This window comes from Scylla paramamosain, chromosome 1 (assembly GCF_035594125.1).
Source record: "Scylla paramamosain isolate STU-SP2022 chromosome 1, ASM3559412v1, whole genome shotgun sequence".
Taxonomy (NCBI): domain Eukaryota; kingdom Metazoa; phylum Arthropoda; class Malacostraca; order Decapoda; family Portunidae; genus Scylla; species Scylla paramamosain.
In genome coordinates, this window is record NC_087151.1 from 30,595,680 (window position 1) to 30,613,326 (window position 17,647).

At 37.3% G+C, this 17,647-nt stretch overlaps 2 protein-coding genes across 2 annotated transcripts in view; one reads left to right on the forward strand and one right to left on the reverse strand.

Moving 5' to 3' along the window:
• The window catches only part of LOC135104634 (protein held out wings-like), a 51,954-nt gene extending 45,140 nt beyond the window's left edge, over nucleotides 1–6,814 (forward strand). Inside the window, exons 11-12 of the mRNA XM_064012198.1 lie at nucleotides 207–295; nucleotides 3,527–6,814. Coding sequence (XP_063868268.1) covers nucleotides 207–283 — 77 coding nt within the window. The 3' untranslated portion in view covers nucleotides 284–295; nucleotides 3,527–6,814. The remainder of the gene's footprint in view (nucleotides 1–206; nucleotides 296–3,526) is intronic.
• A 5,930-nt stretch (nucleotides 6,815–12,744) lies between these two features.
• Nucleotides 12,745–17,424, reverse strand: LOC135103480 (uncharacterized). Its single transcript, XM_064009821.1, has 5 exons — nucleotides 17,284–17,424; nucleotides 15,857–16,167; nucleotides 15,063–15,175; nucleotides 14,705–14,816; nucleotides 12,745–13,296 (listed from the first exon to the last, which is right to left on the reverse strand). The coding sequence occupies exons 1-5, from the start codon at nucleotides 17,295–17,297 to the stop codon at nucleotides 12,875–12,877; spliced, it is 972 nt and encodes a 323-aa protein (XP_063865891.1). The 5' UTR covers nucleotides 17,298–17,424; the 3' UTR covers nucleotides 12,745–12,874.
• Between the last annotated feature and the right edge of the window lie 223 nt (nucleotides 17,425–17,647).

Sequence of the window (17,647 nt, forward strand, 5' to 3'; positions counted from 1 at the left end):
AATGGAGGAGCAAATGGGAGACTGAGGCAAGATGACGTGTTTATTGTAGAAACTGAAAAGCAATTTTCATGTGTACTGCTTTTGAAGCAGATGTAAAGTTGCTTTTGCAGTTTCTCTTAAGATAAATGGTGATCTTGTCATGGTGAGGCTGAGTTGTTGTCCGGTGTGTACGTTGCCACATGATGCCATCACGTTGTGTTGTTCAGGTGTAGCGGTCAAGCAGCGACGCCATTTGGGCCAGGCACGGGAGCACCCCTATCAAAGGACGGGTACGCTCTCGTAGGCCACAACCCAGGTTAGTTGAACACCCATTGAAAATATCACCCTATTCATGCTCCTCTTTACTTCCCCACATCAAGGGTCATAAGAATGTCTGTTGTTATTTAATAAGTAATTGAATTGTGGCTTTAAAGAATAGGCCATCTTGAATTCATCACTAAAAATCCTGAGAAATATGTCATTACTGTTGATGTGGGGAAAAGCAATACATTGTAGTCATGTATAAAAGATTTTTATGATGTTCGGGCGTGGTGAGTCATTCTTCACTCTCCTTCAGTGTGCCGCAGCACACTTTGATGACATTCCGTCCAGCAAGTTCTTTTTCTCCCTCCCTTTTTTTTCTCTCTCTTTGTGTAGAGACTTCTTCTACAAAACCACTTTTCTTGTATGGAGTACATTTGATAGATACTACCTTTGTTGTCAAAATATTGCAAAGAGACTATCAATCATGCATCCTAGTCAGTCCCTTGAGGACCCTGACGGCATTTACTCCTCTAGCATTGTATTCTTTCCAGTGTTACTCTTCTGTGCAATTCAAATAAATTCTCCAGTTATTGTTTCTTAGAGAATGATTATATAAGGTTCAGCTGGAGGAGTTCTCACCATGCCCATCCTTAAGTGCCTCTCATCCCATGTGAGGTCGGTCAGCTGTAGACATAAAGAAAGAAAGAGAACATGCAGAAAATCCAAGTTACAGATGGGTGTTGTCTGGCTATGTGGGGAGCTGATGTTAGGTTGTGTGGGGCCCAGTCCAGGACTTAGACCCTTCAAGGTATGTAACTCATTTGGGGAAAAAATAATACAGAACATATTAAACTTTTCATTCAACACCCAGTCTTCGCTTCTCTGGCCGGCCTCACACAACGGGAGCTGTCAGCCATTATTTGTTTCCATTTTACTGTATTTTAAGTCACATAAATTATGCTTTAAGAATATAGTTGGTAAGGATATCTGGCAAGGATGCCACTGTGAGCTGAGGCCCAAGAAGGATTGCGGCCTTGATGTCTGAAGTACAGGTCACAGCTACAAGAGCCCAAAGTATCTGTATATCTCTGGATTTTTACGTATTGATAAGTCATGAATAAATTGATGAAGAAGAGTAAATATTGCTTTTCATTCCAAGAAGAAATATTTAATTAAGGATTCTGAATTCAGCACAAGAAATGTATATAATTGTTTGAGATGAAAAAGACTCAAGATGGTTATGATCCACTAACCTTCCATGAGGTATTTGTTGGGCTGTAGTCATGACTAACGTACACCCAACTAACGGTCATAAGAGCCGCACCAGCCTGCCTGAGGAACCAGCCAGTAGTGGGACAGTAGCCGTAGAATAGTCTTGTTAGTACCCTTTATATGTCTCCTTGGTACTTTCACCATTTTGAATCCCTCCTGATCTCCTCCCAGTCACATCCAGAAGTTAAGTTACATTCCTGAACAAGCACAGCATAGAACACAACCATCATTACCATGCATCACTGTTTCATTATGTGTGTTGTTGTTGTTGTTGTTGTTGTTGTTGTTGTTGTTGTTGTTGTTGTTGTTGTTTAGGATTTTATTGTGTTGTTTGAAGAACATATTGACAGGTGTGTGTGTGTGTGTGTGTGTGTGTGTGTGTGTGTGTGTGTGTGTGTGTGTGTGTGTGTGTGTGTGTGTGTTGTGAAAGAGAGAGATTTACACAAAACCCTTCAGTGGCATAGTTAAGAGGAAAACATTACTATCCACTCCACCTGTTGTTGTAATTGCTTCCCCAATATATTTGTATTGGACTCGCATGAGAAATTGTTATTTGATGATTTCCTATTTTGGATATCCCTCTCCCATTCATTACACTTGTTTGCTTTATGCAATAATTTCATCCTCTCATCTTGAGTATCAATCTAATGTGTTTACTTTGCTGCAAGTTCAGCTGTAAAATCTCTCCAAGTTTTTTTTGTAAAAAATAGTTTGTGTTGTTTTGAGGCCATTTGAGAGGAACATGTTTGTTACCCATGGTCAAGAAGAGACTGACCATTCTGATCGGACAGTTTTTTGCTCATCTTAAGTGCTTCAGTGTTATTAATCTATTGTAGCTTTGCTTCATAATGAATATATAACCAAAGCTAAGTGTAAAAATGTGCGTGTCTGTTATTAGCATCGCTTTATGTTTGAGATGTGAATTCATATTAAAAATTCATAAGAATCTATTTATGATATTTTCACTGTATCAGTCTTGACATGCGTTCTTCAAAAAATCACGTTTCATTCTTGAATCATGTAGGATATTATGTATATATATATATATATATATATATATATATATATATATATATATATATATATATATATATATATATATATATATATATATATATATATATATATATATATATATATATACACACACACACACACACACACACACACACACACACACACACACACACACACACACACACACACACACACATAAATTACATCTTTTTATCTTTATATTTTTTTGTATGATGTCATTATAAACTAGTATATGTTTTACTTTCCTAAAAATCAAGACATAATGAAAAATCACCATTTTCAATTTGTTTCATGATCTTTCATCCCAGGAGAGCCAGTTGAAGATACAGGCTGGCCACGTTGCAGCACATAGTAACATTCTTACCACTTGAGGGCGTGCCTCAGTGGATCTTCTTGTTATCATCAAAGTAGATAACATGATTGAAGACCATTAGCTAATACACAGGTGATGACAGACACAGCACACATGACATCTGGCTTACAGCTGTTACATGCATCATGTCATCATATCACACTAACACACCACCCATCACCACACCCAACATACTCATCATGACTGCTGTCAGTGTTCTTGCACTCCTTTTGGCCCTTTAGTGAAGGGTTGCTTACTATCTTGGCCCCTCTTTCTCCTCCTCTTCCCTACTTTGCTGCCTGTTTGTGGCTGGCGCTGTCACTCACATAGCGGGTGGTTCCGCATGCATGCTGCCAAGCAGGGCACTGTAGAGCAACTGTAGGTGGGCACTGTACATACATACTATAGCTTTGTGTCCTCAGCCAGTGGGTTAATGGGTTGATAATGCAGTGCACCTTCATGTGTAAAATTCTTAATATTAATAATAATAATAATCATCATAATAATAAAAATAATATTTAGAATATGATGCTGGGGCATCCTGCACCAGTGTAATGTACTAACATTCGTTTCTCTTTTTCTGTTAACTCCCCTCTGGCTCGGATGATCCTGGTCCCTCAGCTGACCTGGCGCGTTGCTAACCCGCCCGGGCTCCTTCTCTTGTGTTCCTCGTGTCACTACTGACCAGCACTGAGGCACCACCACCACCACCAACCACTCCACCACCACCACCACTCACCCTAGGATACACCACTAACCGCGCTGCGCTCAGGGTGCCGCCGCATCGCTCCCCAGCTCCTCCACCATCGGTACGTGCCCTCCCCACCGCTCAGTGCCGCCCCCAAGGGCAGGCTTTTGACCTCAGGGTCATATGGCTCCCACACTGCCGGTCTATGGGTGAGGGTGGGGCCGCTACCTGTTGGGCGGGCACAGGGAAATTGTGCACATGTATAGTGGCCTTGGTGCTCACATGTTCCTCCTGCCTGCCCAGAGCCCTCAACAACTGTCAGTTTGTCAACTAAACTTTAAAGTACTAACATTGTTTTAGAAGTACTAAGTAGCACAACAAAAACCTCATACAAATTTGAAAAAGAATGAAAATATTATATATATATATATATATATATATATATATATATATATATATATATATATATATATATATATATATATATATATATATATATATATATATATATAAACAGCTCTTAGGGTGAGGCAGTGCTCAGTTACAGGCAGCTCTTACTTAGAATCTCCAGTGAGGAAGGTGATCGATTTGTGAGACAATTAGTTGACATTTTGAGTACATGAGACTGGTACTACATAAAGTGTGCATTTAGAGATGGTGCTAATGTTAAGCTTGGTCACAGCTTTATTGTTAGGGTCATTGTGTTGTTGGTGTTGTATCTTTATCATGTAGATTAGAGATAGGTGTTTAATGAATCTCGATAGACTCTATTACAAGGTGTCATGTTAAGTTTAGAAATGAGCCCCTTCTACTCCTGTTGTTAGATATTAAAGCAAATATATGGATTTTCTGTAAGATGCCAAAAGGACAGCATAGGAGTGATGGGTGTCAGTGATGGTGCAGCTGTTCTGACTCCAGCATTGGTGTTTCAGACGTAAAGCAGAAAAACCATAAAGGCATTAAAAAAAAAAAAGATATAGTTTTGGGAAACTTGACTTCAGGAAGAAAATCACATAATTTCTATTTAATTAAAATGGATTGACTCTAATCCATACCCTAACTTGCACCCACAATGATGTGTTAAATGTAGAAATGTCCTGCTAAGTGCCTTATATTATAATAATTTATATCACTTTTATATGGCAGTTTCTTATATTTATTATTATATTGACAATTGTTTTGGATACCTATGAAATTCATGAAAATCACAGCAAGAGAAAATCCAACATGTGCCTTGATGTTGTTGCTACACTGGAAGTACTGTGTGTATCTCTGTATCTCACAAGCCCTCCAGACGTGCCTTTCACCGTGTCACCCAGCAGTCCCCCAAGCAGGGAGGTGATGTGCCAACACAGAACTAGACAGGCGGCCACACTTGTGGAGGATCCGGTTCAGTTAGGAGGCCGAGCAGTGTGCATTTGACTGAATGGGGAGAAAAGGAGGTGTACATAACTGTTCATCATCTCATTATTGTACTTACGTTTGTTGTACTTAAGCATGGAACTACACAAAAATAAGTAAATTGAAGTAATAGTTATGGGGATAGAGGGTGTAATCCACAAATGTTATTTCTTACTGTAGTCCTCCAATGTTGCTGTTTGTGCCATAACCCGGGTGTTTAGTGTCCCCTGGGGTTTGCCTTCGTCTTGACATGTGCAAATATTAATGTAAGTATAGTTGTACTTACCAGAGGTATCACAGGTAGTTGTAAGTCAGGTGTCGTATTCACTAAATCAGGTCATTGCTGGCAGGTCAGTCTCCCTGACCCAGCTCCAGCAGGTCAACATATGTGCCAACTTTACTAGGATGTAAATTCATTTTGGTTGAACTTTAAATTTTTTAATTTAGTTTTTTAATTGTTTGATCTTGGTTGTGACTTCCTCAGAGCTCCAGTTACTCCATGTGAAGCTTTCAGTCTGACAATCTTTATTTTCTCTTGCACATGATTGGGTAGATACTCAATGTACTGTAGTGTACACATGTTAGCCTCAGCAAGTGTTCATAGTAATCTGGTAAGTGAAACTAAGAGTTATAGTTATTAAGCATAAGAATCTTTGTTCAGTAGATGTTATTATTTTCTTAAGTATGGAGACCCCTATGCCTCACCTCACCCCATTAACTATATTTGCCTGTGTCATCTCAATATTGCCTTCATCATGTCAGTCTCAATCTGATGCTGTGTCCTGTCTCTTATCTCTTCCCCATAGGGAAAAAGAAAAAAAAAATATATATATATATATATATATATATATATATATATATATATATATATATATATATATATATATATATATATGAATAAGTCACAGGCCTTAAAGACTATGATATATGCATACAAAAAGAAACAACCAACTCTCTCTCTCTCTCTCTCTCTCTCTCTCTCTCTCTCTCTCTCTCTCTCTCTCTCTCTCTCTCTCTCTCTCTCTCTCTCTCTCTCTCTCTCTCTCTCTCTCTCTCTCTCTCTCTCTCTCTCTCTCTCTCTCTCTCTCTCTCTCTCTCTCTCACACACACACACACACACACACACACACACACACACACACACACACACACACACACACACACACACACACCAAAAGTTCAATTCTGTACATAAGTCTAATTGATCAAAGAAGCCAGTGTGTAGCAAGAGGTCAGAACATTGCATCAGAGCCATATTCTCTCTCTCTCTCTCTCTCTCTCTCTCTCTCTCTCTCTCTCTCTCTCTCTCTCTCTCTCTCTCTCTCTCTCTCTCTCTCTCTCTCTCTCTCTCTCTCTCTCTCTCTCTCTCTCTCTCTCTCTCTCTCTCTCTCTCTCTCTCTCTCTCTCTCTTTGCTGGACATCATCTGTAAATTATGTGAGTTATATGAAAAATTATTCCTCTACCTATATAAGGGACATCAAGAAAACATTGGTGCTGCTTGAAGTGGGTCGCTTGCACCCACTGAGGTGGGAATCTGATGGTGGTTCCCAATGGTACTAACCTTAAATGTATTCTTCAAAATTAAAATTTTGTAGGGTCATTTTCTACATGTATATAATTATATTAACTTGGTCTTAATTTCCTTAACCCAAATTTAGATTAATGAGGCTGGCTTCTTGCTATAACCCTGGGAATGGAATCAACCTTGAATGTGTTGCAACGTAATAAGTAGGACTATGCATTTTAATCCTCATCGAGATGCAGAATGTATTGATTTTATAGTCTCCTATTCTCAGTAATATAAAATGTTTAATACAAATCCAGAGTTTAACTTCCCCTGTTCACTTTCTTTAAAATTAGTTGACCATATGAGGAGAAGTTTGTCTTTGCCGCAGGTGTCGGCAGTCATGACCGACACTGGCACAGTGTTCACTGGATGGCTGCCTTGATGCTCTCACAGGATATTTGTTTCTCTTCACTTTGCACGGTTAAAAAAATTTATTCCTTGGCTGTGAAAACATTCCTCTCCTGAATATGGTTGTCTTTAATAATAAACTAATGTAGGGAGGTAGAGATGGCACAATCCATTAAATATTCTTGTGCATGGATATCCACTTCATGCTTCACCTTAATGATAACAGTATGAATCCCTAATGCTTGTGCAAGTAGCCTCAGGAGTTACTAATGTTTACTAACTCAAAATATTTCATATGCCAAAACCACTCATCTGTGCCTCCATAAGTAGTTCTGTTGTTCTGATTTGCACAGACTACATAAGTCACCTGAAGAGTACCTGAACATTTTATAATATTTATATATTTCAAGTGTTTTATCACTATCTGGTGTTGGTAGCTTTACAACATAGTAATATATATATTGATTTTTTTTCCAAGTCTTAGATACATAAAAGAAAATGACTATGTAGACCTACTCTGATTTGAAACCTTTTTTCATTCTAATGGGGAGGGGGTTATGAGTTTCTTGGCTGGAGTCTTGGACACCACTTTGAATCTAGTCACAACAAAAAGCATTACTCCTGACAGCAAATTTGAGTTTTTACTCATTTATCTACCATGTCAAAGGCAGCCACCAGCAGATATTTGGGAGCTCAAGAACGTAAGACAATGTAATGGATGTTACTTTTATTGTTCATTGGATTATTGTGCACATCAAAGTATTTTGTTACAATAAAGCATGAAGTGCATTCTAAATCTAGAGATATAGACAGCCCTCAGAATGGATATTAATATAAAAAAGAACAGTATTAGTAAACTACAGGAACAAGCAAGGTGCAGAAACAAGAGGGGCAAAGACAGCATACATGTGGAGTAGCATATCATAAAAAAAATAAAGAAAGAAATAAAGAAAACAAACTTGCTGAATGCAATATAAAGCAAGAAGAGAACTGTACCAAGAATCTTGTTCAACACAAAAACAATTACATATTTTCACAAAAACTTTGAAAACACAGCAGAGATATTCAATTTATATGTTGTGATGATTGCCAGCAATGCAAGTTGTACATTAGCAAGGTGGTCAAGTTTGAACAAGAATAGTGTAATAGATGCAGACCTTAATGTAATTGAGATTGCGCTTGTATGATTGTCAACACTGATAGCTCTCAAGTTAAAGAAGGGAAAATTATATTGCCTAACTAGTCCAATATGACAAGTAGAGATAAAACATATACAATTTTAAATTGTAAAATGAAAGTGGTTTACATGGTTTCATAGAAGAAAATACTTTTTTGCCACCTATAAACAGTACCTACATTATAACTTTCTTTCTTGGCAGTACAGAATATGGTGTGCAATGTTTATAAAAATGTAAGTGAAGCCATAATCAATATGACAAGAGAAAAATATTTCAGTACCACTAAAGGCACATACTGATTCTCATTGTAAGACCTGCTGATGGTTGTGACTGATAGATGAATATTTACTCCTCAGCCACTACTTGAGAGGTTACCTAGTTTGTAGTATAATGTAGAGGAAATAAACACCATTTGCCACCAATGCAAGGTTGAAGCAGACATGGAGCACCCCCCCCCGCCTCCTGCACTATTCCCACACAGCTCCGGGGAGCAAGGCCTCAGCTAGTAGGACATTCCATATTTGAGCCAATAAAAATCTTTCATTGAGACAATATGATATGTATGGAAGCCTAGTCAGACAGAGGTAAGGAGAAGGTTACTATAAAACTGAAACTTGACATATAAGGACCTCTCAAACTGCTAATTTTTGAGATTTTGTAAGGCCACTTAACCAATGGTTTTAAGACTTGCCAGTGGTTGGCAAGCAAAGCAGATGTCTCAAAAAAAAAAAAAAAATGGATGATCATGAGCTAGCACCATGGTTTTATTACTCCTGATAAAGTTTTATGTAAACATTTTATTTTTTTTTGTTTCTCATACTCCTTTCATTATGCATGCTGTACAGTTTCAAATCAATAAATACTATACTTAGTGCAATTGAGAGAGAGAGAGAGAGAGAGAGAGAGAGAGAGAGAGAGAGAGAGAGAGAGAGATCAGTTAATTACCTTGAGTGTGTGTGTGTGTGTGTGTGTGTGGTGTGAGGAAATTCATAATCATTAGTTAGGTACAGGGAAGGAGAGAGTGGAGTAAAGGTTTGGAGATGAGTTGAAGCAAGCATGAAAATAAAAATGCAAATAAATTCACAAGCAATAAAGGTCTTGTGTGGGAGGGAAGAAGCATCTTGAACAAGTCACAAGACAGCAAGAAGGCCAACAACCCCTTGCATCACACCTCCCCTTCCAATGATGTCCCTTGGTTGTAACCATTGTTTCCAAAGATCACAAAAGAGATTTTTGTTATTACCCAAGATTTTATGAATATTTGCAAGATCTTTGTTATTACTAAACAGTTGCTGTAATGCAGAGTTTGAGCTGTGTTGACATGTAATATGAGCAGCATGGAATGAGACTGTGACGGGCCACAAGAAGCACCCCCTGATATTCAGTCATTGGTATCACTGGACTCATTGGTATGAATGAATATTGGCTACTTATGCACAGACACACCAGAACTGCCCATTGAGATTCTATAGTTTATCAACAATACTATGGTGCCTGATTGTTGAAAAACCTAAAAAATTCACATTAGATATAAACCTATTACTTTCCCTATAACTTTACCCGAAACATTGCTCATCACATAATGGGAACATGTCACACGCAAGCTATACAAGTCACAAACATTACTAATATAGGACAGTGTTGTGGGTAATATCTAGCACAAATTTATGAACATACTGGAAACAAACATGGTGGATATAATAGCTTCGTACACACCAGTGCCAATGTGACTGCAGTAGTTTCTAGCATATGTAATCTGGTCACTGGTGTTCAGACATGTTTGACCAACCTAGGCTAATAAGTCAGAAACATGTTTCCAACAAATGTGGTCGCACATGTTTTTAGTGAAAACAACATGGCAGGTAACACATGTGGAATACAGTTTGTCGTAATTATTGTAATTTTAGCACTCTGTCATCTCTTGCTGTTCTAGAATTTTTGGTGTGAGGGTGGTGGAGTATGTAAAGTTTTGCAGTACTGTGGCTCAGCTGCTACGGAGAGGTAGGATTTGGCACTGGTTAGTAGCAGAATGGAATGGACTTTGGGGCCTAAACATGAGCATTCCCTGGTGTCATGTCAAGTGATGGATACTGGACCACTTTCACAAGGATTTTGAACAGCTTCTTATCTACAACTTTTAACCAACTATAGTAAAAGTTACTGGGATTTTTCAAGAGTATTTTCATGGTTGTAGTATTGCAAATTTTGGTAAATCCTTTAAGGATTCTACATTATCCAAAGTAAAAATTCCACAAAAATCCAATTAATAATTTCTGTGGCTTTTGAAAATAGTCCATATGGGAGTTCAGGTCCCAGTCCTGTAAAACTGTTGGGGTTACCACAATTTTATCTCACTGACTTGTTAGGGTATTTATTTATTTATTAATTATTTATCATTATTATTATTATTTCCCTGCATCATACAAGAGTAGAATAATCTCCTGTCTTATAAAGCAACTTTTAGCTCCACATGTGGCACACTTGGAAGTAGCATAATTAATAATTATCTTAATTCAGATCTTGACATTGTTTAATCAAAATCCTTAACTATACACTTTATCCATAACACTCATGCTTTTGTTCAGTCATGCTCATTTTCCCTCTGGCTTATGGATCACAGTTACTATGCTCCCTGAAGGAGTCTTTCTCTTCCCCAGCTCACACACTATATAGTCATAGTATGTTTAATGCCAATTTTGTGTGATTCTCTATTTTACTGCCAGCCATTCACTCAATTGTATTACTTAAAAATTGCTTAAGATTAAGAATAAAGAGAGTAAATAATCATACATTTCCACTTTTCTGCCTCTCTCAGGGGCCACTGACAGGTTTGTAGGTATTCCTTCCCAGAAAGCTGGCCTATCAAAAAAAAAAAAATTAAATTAAATAAATAAAAAAATAAGTGAAAACTGCACATTTTTATACTGTAGTACTCTTCTCCCTGCTCACACAGTTTTAGTGTAATAATGGTGTGACTTCAAGGAGGGCTAACCCTGTTTCTACTCCTCTGTAAGTGATGGTAAGCTTTGTACTAAACTACATCAGTTTTTATCTTCTGGCAGCTCAAATAAAATCTGAAATACAACACCATCCCTGATACCATGAGAAGAATATGTTAGTAATTATTAGTTCCTGGCAGTGAGGTCTATGAAAATTCCCATTTAATATGGCAATAAGAGTAACATATTTTTTTTCATGATTTAAATACAAATGGAAACTATATTGTGTCAAATGAAAGCAGTAATGAATAAAGCAAGAAAATAATATGAATGGCTAGAGCTAGCCACTTCCACAAATGCATCTACAAACTGTAAACCCTGAAACTGGAGAAGGTGATTTTATTTGCAGATGAGAGTTGGTGTATATATTTACATTTGTGGAAAAAAGAAGAAAAAAAAAGTTAAGTTGGTGGAATTGAAGTTGTGGGAGGTAATGCCCGAATTTGTGAATTTACATTTCAAGCAAAAAATTTTGTTTGAGGTGCCTGGCTCAACAAAATGTTGAAGAAGAAAACCACATTAATGTTAAGACACCTATGCATATGATAATAGTTTATGAATGACTGAAGCAGCCACTCAATAGTGAGTTAAATGTACATTAAAGCATAAACTTGTACTAATGAGGGTTTCCCATTGTAGGGTGAAGCCTTTATGCATAATGCAGAATGACTCAAAGACTTCAAGAATAAAATCCTATCACTCTAAAACTGCACAATTACAATTTCACATACACACACACACACACACACACACACACACAAAAAAAAAAAAAAAAAAAAAAAAAAAAAAACACCAGTGTAGTCTTTACCTGCCATCTAACAGTCTGAGATTCACACTTTTGCTTTGGCTGCTGAAGATATCCTCTGATGAGTAAATAATACCCTCCCTGAGCAAGAGGATAATGTGTCAAGGGTGAAAGGTCTCAGTCTTACTCATGCATCACACTACATAAAGAGGTTATTGGTGGTGATACTGAGTGCAGCATATAATCCTTAATCAACCAAACACACACACACACACACCCAGCTGCTAACTCTGTACAAGGGCCTTATCTGTCCATGTATGGAGTATGCTTCACATGTCTGGGGGGTTCAACTCATACTGCTCTCCTAGACAGGGTGGAATCAAAAGCTTTTCGTCTCATCAACTCCTCTCCTCTAACTGACTGTCTTCAGCCTCTCTCTCACCGCCGCAATGTTGCATATCTAGCTGTCTTCTACTGGTATTTTCATGCTAACTGCTCTTCTGATCTTGCTAACTGCATGCCTCCCCTCCTCCCGTGGCCTCGCTGCACAAGACTCTTCTTTCTCTCACCCCTATTCTGTCCACCTCTCTAACGCAAGAGTTAACCAGTATTCTCAATCATTCATCCCTTTCTCTGGTAAACTCTGGAACTCCCTGCCTGCTTCTGTATTTCCACCTTCCTATGACTTGAATTCCTTCAAGAGGGAGGTTTCAAGAAACTTATTCATCAATTTTTGACCACTGCTTTGACCCTTTAATGGGATTGGCATTTCAGTGGGCATATTTTTTTATTGGATTTTTGTTGCCCTTGGCCAGTGTCATTCCTACATAAAAAAAAAAAAAAAAAAAAAAACACACACACACACACACACACACACACACAATAAAAACAGATACAGAGACATGACATGAGCTGAGTTGGAATCTTTAATTCTTTGACTGGCTTACACACATAAACTACATATTTCAGCTTGCTCCCACTGACAAAAAACAACCTTGACTGGTTTACATACACATACAAGAATCTCTAAACTGCATAGGTCTCAGATAATGTGGTCCATTAGTGCCATTGATCTGCTGGGAGATCTCTTGCTATATGAAGGGATGGGAGAGTTTAATGGAGCAGAGTGTCTTGAAAAGGTAGAATGTATGTCCCTTCTGCCCAAAATATTATCAATTCTGTCATTTAATCTGGCATACATATCAGCTGATATTTTTTTTGATTTCATATTGCTGACTCTATTATTTACCTTGCCCCTGTTAGAAAATTGGTTAACTGAAGCAGTACTATGTCTTTTATCAGCATTTGTTTTCAAACCTCCAAGAGTGATATGGTAGAGGTAAGGTTCTTGATGAGGATCCCTAGGCTGTGGTGCACTACACTCAACACACAGACTCTGTCCCTTTCTGTTGGTTATTGTTGGCTCCAAGAATAGGCGTTCATTCTGTTGGTAGTGATGGAGACCTAAGACAAGAAATATTTTGTTAATTATCTTACATTGCAATTTGGTATTGAGATGTACTGGTCAAATCTCTCACAAGCTGAAAGGTGGTAAATTAACCAATCACATTTACATGTATGTACGTACATACATAAGTGGCATGCTAGTTAAGAGAGATGCAACTTCCAGCCTATAAGCTTTATTCCATAATCTTGCCTAGTGATTCAGTGAATGTGTCCATTATAACAAAACAACTTCATGAAAACATTTAATCAAAATCTGAGTAAGGCCTGGACTCTGAGCTGGTTCTAGTATGTGTTTTAATGTTAAAGTAAGGTGTTTTCATGTAAAAGAGCATCAATATTTTATAACTGTTTATATATTTCTTTATCTCAAGGTTGTGTGGCTGAATGGTAGAGTGATCTATTTGAGAGAATACAAGTGTAAAGCATTCACTTTCTGCTTACAGCAGCTTCCCACTGAGGATGTTGGTGGTATCCATTGATATCTAATATTAGTAAAGGTCATTTGTTATTTAAATGCCTAATGTTTGATGGGGAATTTCATGCTTAATCATTAGATTCTGTAAGGAGTGAGTGTGAAGGAGATGTCCTCGACACTTACAGCAGAAGGGCAGCCTATTAGGATAATTCCTGATTTCCTGTATAATTTAAAAAAATGCTGTTTCCAATGAAAGAAAATGAAAATTTCTGCTGGTGAAATTTTATCTTACTTCCTCCAGTCCTCTGCTTGCCTTTCCTGAAACTCATGCATCTAATGCTGCAAATGAGATCTCCAATTATTCCTCTTATTGCTGTGAACTCTTTTACCCAAAGTTAGATATTGCATAGAGGTATACACCAACTTCTTTACCATTGTTGGTAACTTTGAATCTTTATTAAAATTTTCTGCCATCTGACTGAAATATCATTTTCCTTCTAAATGTATCTGCCCTGAGTAAATACATTATGATGGATAAACATTTTGAAGTAAAATATCAGTTCATAGTTAAGAAAATCAAGACTTTCACAGAGACCTCACTCAGCCATCATGAACTTAATTTTGCTACCTCCAGTGATCTACACCTGAACACAAAATACTAAAATATTCAAACTAGTTAGTTTAAAGGAGATTAATATATTGTGAATTGTAAAAAAAAAGAAAAAAAAAAAGAAAAAAAAAAAAGAAAAATGAAAAAAAAAAAAAAAAAAAAAAATCAATCAATCAATCAATAAATAAATTGCCTTTAAACTTTACACTTTTATATTTATCATTATCAGTCTTTATAGATAACAAATAATGATCTACACAATATTAGGGGATACAAAATCTTTATGTATAAAATCTTTTGAGTAACAGATTCCAACCATTTACAGTATATGTTCTTAAGCTTCCCATGTACAGCACTTAGTAAATATGCTACCAACTTACATTTATTGCCATGGTGTTTGTGGTGTGATTGACTGGCTTCATGCCTCAGTGGATCCTTGTATCCCTCTGACTCTCTTAATGCAGCACTTGTATCCACGTTGGTTCTCCTTTGCTGAAAATAATTTTCTAATTTATTATCATTCAAATTCATTCAGACACTTAATTTTTGACCAATGTACTAAAATTCCTAGAATTCTCACATGCATTTCAACAGTATATTATACTTGTTCAAACATTCACAAATGATAACAAAGTTAAACAAATTTTCACTTCCCTGCACCTAAAACAAACAAGGTATGAGAGGGAGACCTGACACATACTAACTAGGTATTCACTTAAAAACTTACAACCAACTTACATCAGACTTATCTTTCATGTAGTTTGTCTCCAGTTTTTCTTTTAGATTTCTCACAAACTTTGTTCTTGGCTCATAGGGAATCTTGTTCAAAGGAGAGTGTCTGTCTTCATCACCTGCAACACATGTTGGAGGGGAGCTTTGATGATGTAAAGAATGTGCACTTTCTGTCATGTCCTCTTGTGAGCAATAAACATGTTTATGACAAATTGTGCAGTAATTATCATCATGTATGCACTTATAATTTCTGTATCTTTGACATAAAAAACACAATTCATTGTGTGATGTGAAATCATAATGTTCTGGGTAAAATTTTGAAATAGCATATTTTTTATTATGCACCTGATATTTTTTCTTTATTCTCTTAGCTCCACCAAAATCTCTCTTATCTGGTAAGTTATCTGATGCCTCACAGAGTCTGCAATAATCTTTGGATGTTTGCTTAGCTTTCCTCTCTAGGTCTTTGTTAGAGTTTGTTCTATTATGAGTATGTGAGACTTGTATGGTGGGTGATAGCTGAATATCATTTTGCCTTGGACTTTTGTTAGTTTTTATATCTTTGACAGAATGTGTCATTTTACCAGAGTTATACCCTCCTTTATCATCTGTCACTTCATCTTCAAAACGGAGTTTCTTCTTTAAAATTCTTTCTTCTCCATTTCCATACTTGTGATGACAGTTCTCATTATTAGTTTTGGGCCTGTCTTTTGAATGGTTTAGCTTGGGTCTCCATGAAGCATCACAAACTGATAGAGATTCATCTGTGCTTTGATAGATTTTCCTTCCATTCATCTCACCTCTGGGAAAAGTGCAACTAGAACTCGTTACTCTTCGCTGAAGACCATTTTCTTGCACTACGTGTTTGGTTTTACGTGTCCTCTTCCTATTTTTTTTGCTGGAACACTTGCACTTTGGCACTAAATGATTGCAGTGCAACCTAGTCTTTAAAGAAGCACCAAAAACAGTTGTCTTAGAATGTGGTCTGGTACATTTACTTCCTGAATGGGATCGTGAGTTGTCCCAGGTTGATGCAGGCTGGGCATGGTCTGTGGATACCTCAGCACTCCTGCTCATGTTTTTTTCTTGTGTTGGCTGCATTGGTCCCTCCCTGGAAAGACAACTATAATGAATAAATTAAATTCATTTTGATGTGCAATGGTTTGTAAATACCAATGTGGATCTTGTCTGGAGATATAAATTCCAATGGGCTTAAAAACATATTTCTCTCATATATTAATTTTTACACACACACACACACACACACACACACACACACACACACACACGTCACATATTCCAGCACTCTGTCCTCTCATTTCAGTGGATGTCATTGTTTTGTACCCACCAAATCTACTGTGCTGATTCACATTTCACAAGTTTTAAGTTTGATAGGTTAATTAGGTAGGCAGTCCCACCTCATGATCTTCAACCAGAGAAGGGGGAAAAAGCTAGACAAAAATCCTCCATGGTCTAGCAATGCTAAGGTTTCCACCAAAGTGAGTACATAACTGCATGCCTCCCCTCCTTCCGCGGCCTCGCTGCACAAGACTTTCTTCTTTCTCTCACCCCTATTCTGTCCACCTCTCTAACGCAAGAGTTAACCAGTATTCTCAGTCATTCATTCCTTTCTCTGGTAAACTCTGGAACTCCCTGCCTGCTTCTGTATTTCCACCTTCCTATGACTTGAATTCCTTCAAGAGGGAGGTTTCAAGACACTTATCCACCAATTTTTGACCACTGCTTTGACCCTTTTATGGGACTGGCATTTCAGTGGCCATTTTTTTCATTAGATTTTTGTTGCCCTTGGCCAGTATCCTTCCTACATAAAAAAAAAAAAAGGTATTTGTTTTTGCTTTCTCATTCAAACCAGTACTTATTATTATTATTATTATTATTATTATTATTACTTTGAATTTACCCGCTATTTATTTATTTCCTCTTATATTATGTGACCTGGGAATCGGCACATATTTTTGGACTATATAGTGTAATTTTTACCCTCTCGAGTATAGAGAAAACTGCGATACACTACCACATACATACAATACTTATCTCAGACTGTCATTCCTTGTGTGGCCCATCTCCTTAATGTGCTGCACTTGATCCTATTGACAATATCATATGTCACTTATTTACGTTAGGATATTAAATGTTATAAGAACTTTATTTACTTTAATTCTTCGTGCACCACAATAGATTTTCAATCAAAGTATTTTTCCCTGACCTGTACGTATTCATGTTGTTGGGGAATTTGATGGGGTTGTGCGGTCTGTGGGAGCACAGCCTCTATAGTGCCACTAGCAGATATATGTTTGCTGCAGCTGGTCAGCGATTTGTTCTGCGGTCTTCTAGAGATTGATACTTACGTGCTGGAATGTTTTGAAGACCAGTCCGGGATCTCGAGAGCTACCTAGTAGATGTGCTAATGTTAGCAACTTGGCTTGTGAAAGTTGATAATGAGTACTCTTGTCTACAGGCTAACCAAGGAAAGTATAAAAATTTAGAATCCTTAGCTCAAGTGAGCTTGTTTTTGTTAGTAACCTAGTCTTTTCAACGGTACTCTCTCTCTCTCTCTCTCTCTCTGTGTG

Excerpts from the sequence above, each read along its gene's own strand:
- LOC135103480 (XM_064009821.1), bottom strand. Across the intron at positions 15,176-15,856 it reads TAGTTGCACTTTTCCCAGAG|GTGATGAAGACAGACACTCT; the intron begins GTGAGATGAATG and ends CATGTGTTGCAG. Across the intron at positions 13,297-14,704 it reads CAAACACCATGGCAATAAAT|GTCTCCATCACTACCAACAG; the intron begins GTAAGTTGGTAG and ends TTCTTGTCTTAG.